The 8,998-nt window shown below is 34.4% G+C and overlaps 1 protein-coding gene across 10 annotated transcripts; it reads right to left on the bottom strand.

The window, feature by feature from the left end:
* Positions 4,168 to 8,533, bottom strand: LOC18599039. 10 transcript variants are annotated; one of them, XR_001927829.1, is made up of 6 exons: positions 7,268 to 8,533; positions 6,358 to 6,588; positions 5,663 to 5,888; positions 5,333 to 5,535; positions 5,050 to 5,217; positions 4,168 to 4,875 (listed from the first exon to the last, which is right to left on the bottom strand). XR_001927829.1 is itself a non-coding variant. In XM_018121123.1 (2 exons), the coding sequence occupies exons 1-2, from the start codon at positions 7,934 to 7,936 to the stop codon at positions 6,010 to 6,012; spliced, it is 1,248 nt and encodes a 415-aa protein (XP_017976612.1). In that variant the 5' UTR covers positions 7,937 to 8,533; the 3' UTR covers positions 5,895 to 6,009. The 10 variants fall into 10 exon arrangements, 2 of the variants coding, with proteins under 2 accessions (XP_017976612.1, XP_017976613.1); XR_001927833.1 differs by having other exon boundaries at positions 5,050 to 5,181; XR_001927831.1 differs by having other exon boundaries at positions 5,050 to 5,173.

The following is an 8,998-nucleotide window of genomic DNA, read 5'->3' as shown; positions in this document are numbered from 1 at the left end:
AAAGTTGAAGCATTTAGTTCTTCGAAACAGTTCACAAAAATGTGCTAGCTAGATTTGTTTCACAATTGTTTAATTTCTGATGTAATTCACTACAAGTAATTCAATTTCAGAATCCTATATCTAACATTAATTTTGGTTTTATTGTCTTGAATGGATGGCTTTCCCCCTTTGGTTACATAACTTATAAACAATTGCATGATTGCCAAGTTATCTTTAATTATAATAATCACTATAATTTTTATCCAAAAATGAGTAAGTTAAGATTAGCACTCACCAAATGTTCCTAGGTAAATTCCTTTAATCTCTTTTCCTTTTCCAATTCTTGCTTGCCATTTCTTGAAATCTGAGTTCCTGCAGAGTGATTTCTCATGAGAGAGGAGAAAAAGAAGAATAGGACAGGTGGAGAAAAAGAGGGGAGGATGTATATATATAGATAGATATATAGACTACCTGGAGACTCCACGATAAATTGATGCACCCTTTGCAAAGCCTCTACTTTTTCTGAAATTTGTCCAGTTATAAGCCATAACACAAAAACTATTAAGATTTTCAAGTCACAGCTTCCAGAGTATAATGTGAATCAATTCGTTTGTATTAATGGACCATTGAGCACATAAGGAAAATGAAGAAAGCAATTGATTCACTTCCAGGAACATAATGCCGAATTGAAATAATTCTAGTTAACTGGAAGCTTACCTCCTTAGGCTGCGAAAATATTCATTTTTTGTATAAAACTGCATCTCTTCCAAATCCTTCTCATAATTACACATCTAGATCAGATACATGAAGAAAATTTAGCTGCTAATTAAGCATTAACTGATCAAACTACTAAAATATATGCTGTGACAGGAAACATACTGGGAAATTCAATGGCGCGGATTCACCCCATAACTTCAGGGCAGCTATATCGTAAGCCCTTGCTGCAGACTCTTCATCATCATATCCACCTGACAAACCAAATGAAGTTTAAAAAATCTTGTCCCCAAAAACAATACTTCTTCGTTTTCCGATGGGAAAGAAGACCTATTGTCAAGCTAGCTTAGTACTCCTGTAATTGACAGGACATGCATGAGCTTTGAGAGGAAAGCATGTTAGCACCCTCATGCTTCTGAATGGGGCAACTCAACATATCTTCCCCTCTCATACCTCATAATATTTTTCCCTAATTAGTGCTTCCCAAATAGGAGAGGTAGGAAGCTTATAAGCCTGAACAAGAAGTGAAGTACTGTTTCCAAAACAAGCACTATTTTTTTCTTGAGATGTGTCAAATTAGTTTAAAAGGTGGCAATATTGAATGATCACTCACCTATGTATACTGCAAGAATACAAGGAAGAAGAAGAACAAAGCGTTAGTAATCAATGAGATGATGATAACCACGAAAACAGAAGAGAAAGCTTGATAATTTGAGTGACCTGTCTTTGGTTTTTGACTTCGATCACTGTTATCCCACAAAAATGCCTCATATCGATCAGTGTACCTGCATCTTGTTCGATGTCATCTTTCGATTTCAATCATAAATTACTTGTATATGTATGCATTATTTACATGTCTAACTAACTTAAATAAGATGGATGTATAGAATCAGACCTGCTTACTCCCCGGTAAGTTGAGCTTCTCACACCAAAAACCCGCTCCTGCCTTCTTTGGCGTCTTTTCCTACATTTGTTACTTGTGGTTTCGTTACTTCCACCAGAGCTCTGACTACTGTTATCCTTAACACTGCCACAGGAATTTGTTCAGTTGATGATCAAATACACAAATTTAGATAAATCATTAACAAGAGTGCATAAGTGATAGACAACAACCTTGTTTCTACTGTTTGTTTTTTATTCTTTGACGTATTCCTTTGCTTCCTTTTGACAGTGCTAGATTTATTGCTTGCCTCATCACTTCCACAGATCATTTCCTCAGCATTTTGCTCCATGAAAGAGTTTGTGATCCCTTGGGACATATTGTAAGGGAATTCAGGGGAATTTTGAAGTAGCAACGAAGTTTCATTTTGTAAGGGATACTCAGGCAATGAGGCTGCCGTTTGGTTCACTTGAAGGAAATTAGAAAGAAAACCAAAGCTTTGATGAGCATCAGGGGAGTAATTTGGCTGTGCCATGGGGAATAGACTATGGTTTTGGAATAAGTTGTCCAAAGTACCATTCATGAATATTGTATTAGAATCTTCAAGCTGGGGAGCTAACTGAGTTGGATGAGGAGAGGACATTGGACTGAAGGGCAGACATGGACTCCCATCAAAGTTTGGTGAACTCATGTTAATAGATGAGAAAATTGTCCTGCAAAAAACGGTAATCAATAATTAGAGAAAATTTGCATAAAGTCAAAAATAGAATAATGTAATAAATGTAAATATTATCAGAGGTGAATTTCTGTAATTTTCCCAAGAGGATCAAACCCTTAACCATCCTAGGAAGTTGGATAGGTGATGAATGTTTATATTTATAATAACTAATATTTTGCACATGTAATTTTCATATTACATATTTGTTTATATAGAGATTATGAAACTACACTCCTAGATGAATATCTACATGAGTGTAGTTTCTTAACCTCTATATAAACACACATTTTCAATATGTAAAATTGTAAAATGTTTATTATTATAAATGTACGACAATGTCACGACAAGATTCATATCTACGCATACATATTATGACTTTTTACATTTATAATAAACGACAAAAAAATCTAGTGATTGAGTGATAATCGATACGTTGCATTTGAAATCTATATTAGTGCTATGAATGCATGCGAAAAATTCTTTTTAAAATTGTCGTTTAATGAATTCATAAGATAGTGATTATATAATTATTATTTAAGTTTTTGGATAACAAAACATATAATTTATATATATATATATATATTCAATTTTTAAATAAAATATATTGCAATTACAATTTTACATGATTTTCATCTCCAAAATCCCTAAACTAATTAGCTTTACCACAAATGATTAAACGATGTGAAATCCTTCGACGAAAAATCTATTGACATGCATAAACAGAACAATATCTAATAAAATTTTTTCATTCTTTTTAATTTAGATATGATTTAAAAAATTAGAATTACTCAGTCAAATTTGAAATTCGAAGGTGAAGAAACATTCCGTCTAATTATCACCAACACTAATTACATCAATAAATCATACAAAAAAAAAAAGATGAATTAAATCTATCAGAAATAAATCGGCTCAAGGAACATATATAAAAGAAAAGATGAGGCCTTAAAGCAAAACATTAGAAAACATGAAAATGGCAAAAAAAGAAAAAGAAAAATCAATAGTAAAAGCAAAGAATATATAACTTTGTTATCAATTGGACAAAGGAACTCCTTCAAACTGACCTGATAAAATATCTGAACAGAAGTGAGTTTAAATCCAAATAAAACCCAAAAATCTAAGAATGTTTTGCAAGATTTGGCTTCACCAACATCAACCTGAGAAATCTTTTGCTTTCAACATGTGAGAGTGAAGCAAGAAAACAGCATATTTAGTGAGTGAAATGGCAAATTTCTCGTTCCCAAGTGATAAATATTTAAGATTTTACTAACCATATATAGTTGCATATATTAAATTCTGCAATCATGCTAATATGGCCGCATGAGTTTTGAGTGGGTTCCACAGTAGTCTCGTCAAAATGTACGTTTTAATTTCAAGTCAAAATGTGTAGTAGTACGTGTTCAAAACAGTAAAAGCTGGCCAATCCTTTCTTTTGCTTTTGAGAATTTGTGTATACACGTAATCGAGAACAAGGGTTGCTTTCCTTGTTGGCATATAAAATAAGGATACTAAAATTTGGGCTTCTTACCTCATCATGCAGAGTATTTTGCAACAAAATCAGTTGCATGCTTACATTTGTATGTCATTTACCAAATTCTTACGTTAGAAAATGTATTGGCAATGTGGGGTTACCTTTCTCTTTTTCTTCTTTCTTTGGCTCGTTAAAAAATTATTATTTCTTAATTGCTGTCAGTATGGTCGTTTAATGGTGAATTTATGATGGTATACTATTGATAATCTCACCAAGAGCAGAGCCTTCATTCTAACATGTTAGAAGGACGCATTAATGCAACTGCTTCTTCCATTAATTCAGCCAGGGTATTAAGGAGCAAAATGGCAACTGTTGAAAAACAGAGAAGCAAAGGCTGGAGACTTTTTGTAGGAAGAGAACTCTTATTTCTCAGACATAGCAAATGACTGAAATTGGCCTCATAAATAGGCTTACATGATAACAAAAACAGTTAAAAATAAGTAACAAAGTTTCAAACGTGCAGACTCAACATCATACTTATTAACTAATAAAAAACTAGGAAAATATCTTAATTGATTTTGACTCATTAAACAACACTCCCCCTTGATTCAAAATCAGTTACTCCTAATTGCACTATAAAAGAATTGTACTTGCTGTGAAAGTGACTTAAACATCTGCAACTTGTTCATCAGTGCCACAAGACTTTAGCTCAATCTCTTTTGCTTGCAATCTTGCTTCGATTGAAGTGATAACGAAGTTCAATGTGCTTAGTTCTTCCATGGAAAGCTGAATTTTTCATCATTGCAACAACAGACTTGTTGTCACAAAAGATTGGCGTTGGACCCTCTTGCTTTTGATTAAGATCAGTCAACAATCTTCTTAGCCAAATTGCTTAACGGGCTGCTGAAGTTGCTACAATGTACTCTGCTTCAGAGGATGACAAGGCCACTGTTTCTTACATCTTGGAACTCCATGTGACAGCTCTAGATCTGAAGGTGAAAATACTACCAGATGTGCTATTCTGATCATTGATGCATCCTGCCCAATCACTATCTGTAAAGCTAATCAACTTGAAATTTGAGACTTTGGAGTACCAAATCCCAAAATCCATAGTTCCTGCAACACAACGTAAGATTCTTATTGCTGCACCAAGATGTTGTTTACTAGGACTATGCATAAACCTGGATACTAGGCTGGCTGAAAAAGCAATATCTGGACAAGTGTTAGTGAGAAAATTCAGCCCACCTACAAGACTCCTAAAGAATTTCAGGTTTGCTATCTTTGTTTTACCTTCAAGTTGTAGTTTTTCATTCACATTCATTGGAGTAGCTGACACTTTGCAATTCTCTATTTTGAATCTCTTTACAAGATCAGCTGCATACTTCCTTTGGGAGACAAAGATTCCATCACTTCCCTGTTTCACTTCAAGTCCAAGTAAATATTGCAACATACCCAAATCTGTCATCTCAAAACTTTTCATCATGCATGACTTAAATTCAGCAAGTAAAGACTCAAAAGACTACATAAATAATATCATCAACATAAAGGCACACAACCAATAAATCAGCATTACCTTGCTTCTTGAGGTATAGAATGGGTTCATTCTCACTTCTAGTAAACTCCTTCTCATGAAAGAAAGCATCTATTTTACTGTACCAAGCAAGTGGAGCTTGTTTTAGCCCATAAACAGCTTTCCTCAACTTGTAGACTTTATTTTCACTACCACCAATAGAAAAACCCTATGGTTGAACCACATAAACTTCTTCTTCTAAATCTCTATTCAAAAAAGCAGACTTTACATCAAGTTGATAAACAGGCTAATTTAATTGAGCAGTCAAGGCAAGTAAAACTCTCACAGTTTCAAATCTAGCAATAGCAGAAAAAGTTTCTTCAAAATCAATACCTTGTTGCTGTGCATACCCTTTTGTAACGAGTCGAGCTTTATACTTTTGTATACTACCATCAGCACAATACTTTGTTCGATACACCCATTTAAGCCCAATTGCATTTTTTCCTTCAAGCAAATCTATCAGCTCCCAAGTTTTATTTTTTTTTAATGGCCTGAATTTCTTCCTTCATGGCAATTTCGCATTCTTGTTGTTTAGCTGCCTCTTCATAACTTGTAGGATCTGAAACATATAATACAAAAGTACAAATATTATAAATATTTCTCAAGGATTGAAAGCGTATTGGAGGAGTTTCAGAGGATGATTGGGAGCTTGATGGGGTCAAAGAGATATTGCTGTCTTGTCAAGTAAGATTGTTGCTATTTGGTGATAAAGATGGACTATTGCTATTTGCTGTAGCATCAGATCTTGCAGGTACTGGATCACCAATTTCTAGAGCTTCAATGTGTATTGGAGGCTGTTTCTTTGCTACATTACCATCAGAGCTCCAATCCCAACTTGCATCTTCATTGAATATCACATCCCTGCTAATTATTATCTTGCCATTTTTAGAATTATAACGTCTATATGCCTTAGATTGAGAGCTATAGCCAAGAAAGATACATTTTTCTGACTTTTCATCAAGCTTATGTTGAGTTTGAGATTTCACTAAAGCATAAGCGATACATCCAAAAACTCTTAAGTAGCTTACCCAAGGTCTCATCCCTCTCCAAGCTTCATATGGTGTACAGTTTAGAACAGCCCTTGTGGGAAAGACATTCAAAAGATATGCTGTTGTAGCAACAGCTTCTGCCCGAAACTGATTTGGAAGACCCTTGGCTACAAGCAAACTTGTAGCCATCTCAACAATGGTACGATTCTTCCTTTTAGCTGCACCGTTTTGCTTAGGTGTGTATGGTGCACTAAGCTCCCTTCGAATGCCCTGTTCTTCACAAAAATTATTAAATTCATTAGAAACAAATTCACCACCTCTGTCTGTGCTAAGAACATTTATATTGCACCCGCTTTTGTTTTCCACTTCTGTTTTGAATTTCTTGAAATTGTCAAATGTCTCAAATTTAAATTTCAAGAAAAACACCCAAATTTTTTGACTATAATCATCAATAAATAGCAAAAAATATTTACTCCCACCAAATGATTCAGTATCCATAGGTCCACATAAATCAACATGTACAAGTTCAAGACAATTTGAAGCTCTCCATGACTTTCCTACTGGAAATGAGTTTCTGCTTTATTTTCCTAACACACAATCTTCATAAAAGTCATGAGAATCAACCACAAGCAAACCATAAACCATGTTCTTTTTAGCTAACAACTTTAACCCATTAGCATTCAAGTGTCCATAACGAAGATGCCATAATCTTCATTACTTCCATGGGAAACTAAAGCATAATTCTCAACTTTTGACACTTCAAGAGAAAACATATTATTTTGTGCCTTATTAACAGTAGCAATAACCAACCTAGATTTTTTATCATGAATCACATAGAACTTATCATCAAACAAAATTGAATATCCACTTGTCATTAATTGCCCAACACTCAACAGATAATGAGCTAAACCAAGAACAAATTGCACATCATGGATGAGTGTTACATTACCCCGAGTTGTTTTAATTGCAATTGTACCTTCCCTTCAACTTGAATTTGATTATTATCCCCAAGTGGAACTTCTGTTTTGTGTGACTTATCAAGCATCTTAAACAAGGACTTCGTTCCAGTCATATGGTTGGAGCATCCACTATCTATAAACCAAACATCACCAAAAGAATAATTAGAAGAAGAATGAGTCATGAACAACTTACTCTCCACTTCGGTCTTCTTTATGAAATGAACATGCTTCTGCTCATCATGCTTATAGTCATCTTTCTGCTTAAGCCAACAATCAATTCGCTTGTGGCTAATTTTTTTGCGATAATAGCATTGGATATTGCTCTTGATCTGCCTTTGGTCAGTAGAGCGTTCTCGACCTTTTCTTTCTCCATGACCTCGACCATGAAATCCACTTCTTCCTCGTCCTCTCCCACCTGAATTTTCAAACTTATCTGCTTCTTTCTTCACTTGAAATGCCTTTTCTTCACCCTTGTCTTGTGCTTTGTTCAGCCTTTCTTCATGAGCTTGCAGGGAACTCATTAGTTCATCAAAGAAATAATCAGACAAATCATGTGATTCTTCAATTGCAACTACGACATGATCAAACTTAGGAGTTAGACTCCTTAACACCTTTGCCATAATAATTTTATCACTGAGATCTTCTCTGTACAATTTCATTTTAGTTACAATTACAGAAACTCTAGATAAATAATCTTACACAGACTCATTACTTTTCATGTGCAAGGTTTCAAAATCACAATGAAAAGATTGCAATTTCATAGTGATTTCCTTTAATGAGCCCCTAAACTCCTTTTTTAGAGAATCCTAGGCTTGCTTTGAGGTAATGGACGTTGCAATTCTTGAGGAGTATGAATCGTGTACCGCTTGTTGAATGAAAAGTAAGGCTTCGGAGTCCTTCTTTCTGCACTCTCTTAACTGTTGTTTATACTCATCTGAATTGTACCCATGCTCTACTAAGTCCCATATCTCTTGAGACTTGAACAGAGTTTTCATTTTGATACGCCAGCACTCATATTTCTCTCCATTGAAAATTGGAATCAATGGCTGAGATATAGTTACAGTACTATTCATAGCCATTACTCACACTACCTTACCTGTTTCACTCTTTCACCTTTTTTTTTCTCTTTTTGCTCTTGCCCAGTTCAGAAAGAATATGACTCTGATACCAAAAACCATTGGAAAACAAAGAAGCAAAAGCTGGAGACTTTTTGTAGGAAGAGAACTCTTATTTCTCACACTTAGCAAATGACTAAAATTGACCTCATAAATAAGCTTACATGATAACAAAAACAATTAAAAATAAGCAACAAAGTTTCAAACGTGCAGACTCAACATCATGTTTATTAATTAACCAAAAAACTAAGAAAATATCGTAGCTGATTTTGACTCATTAAACAATAGCAAAAGGAACGTTACAGAAGAAATCAGTCTCATCAGGACCTACTTGTCGAACTTACCATCAAGTATCAATGGGGTAAACATAGGATAATGAGGCCCAAAGTTCATGACTACATTTCCAGTTCAAGCCAATCCAATGATTTAGCACCAATTGTTTTTATTCATTCAGTGTAATTGGCAAGCTACAACGTAAAATCTCTCTCCTCTCTTCTTATGGATGACAAGTTTACTTCCAAATATGGTTTCTTTTTTCATTTCTGATAAAATTTCATACAACTTTGACACACGTACATGTTATTTTATAACGAAAATTTCTTCTCC

The sequence above is a fragment of the Theobroma cacao genome, chromosome 5, assembly GCF_000208745.1.
Source record: "Theobroma cacao cultivar B97-61/B2 chromosome 5, Criollo_cocoa_genome_V2, whole genome shotgun sequence".
NCBI lineage: Eukaryota > Viridiplantae > Streptophyta > Magnoliopsida > Malvales > Malvaceae > Theobroma > Theobroma cacao.
This window is presented reverse-complemented; position numbering and strand designations above follow the sequence as displayed.

Bases quoted from the DNA above. Each gene is read 5' to 3' on its own strand.
- LOC18599039 (XM_018121123.1), bottom strand. From the start codon at position 7,936: ATGAAATTGTACAGAGAAGATCTCAGTGATAAAATTATTATGGCAAAG. The intron at 6,589-7,267 runs GTAATGTAACAC...TGTGAAGAACAG, and splicing joins TGCAATTAAAACAACTCGGG to GGCATTCGAAGGGAGCTTAG.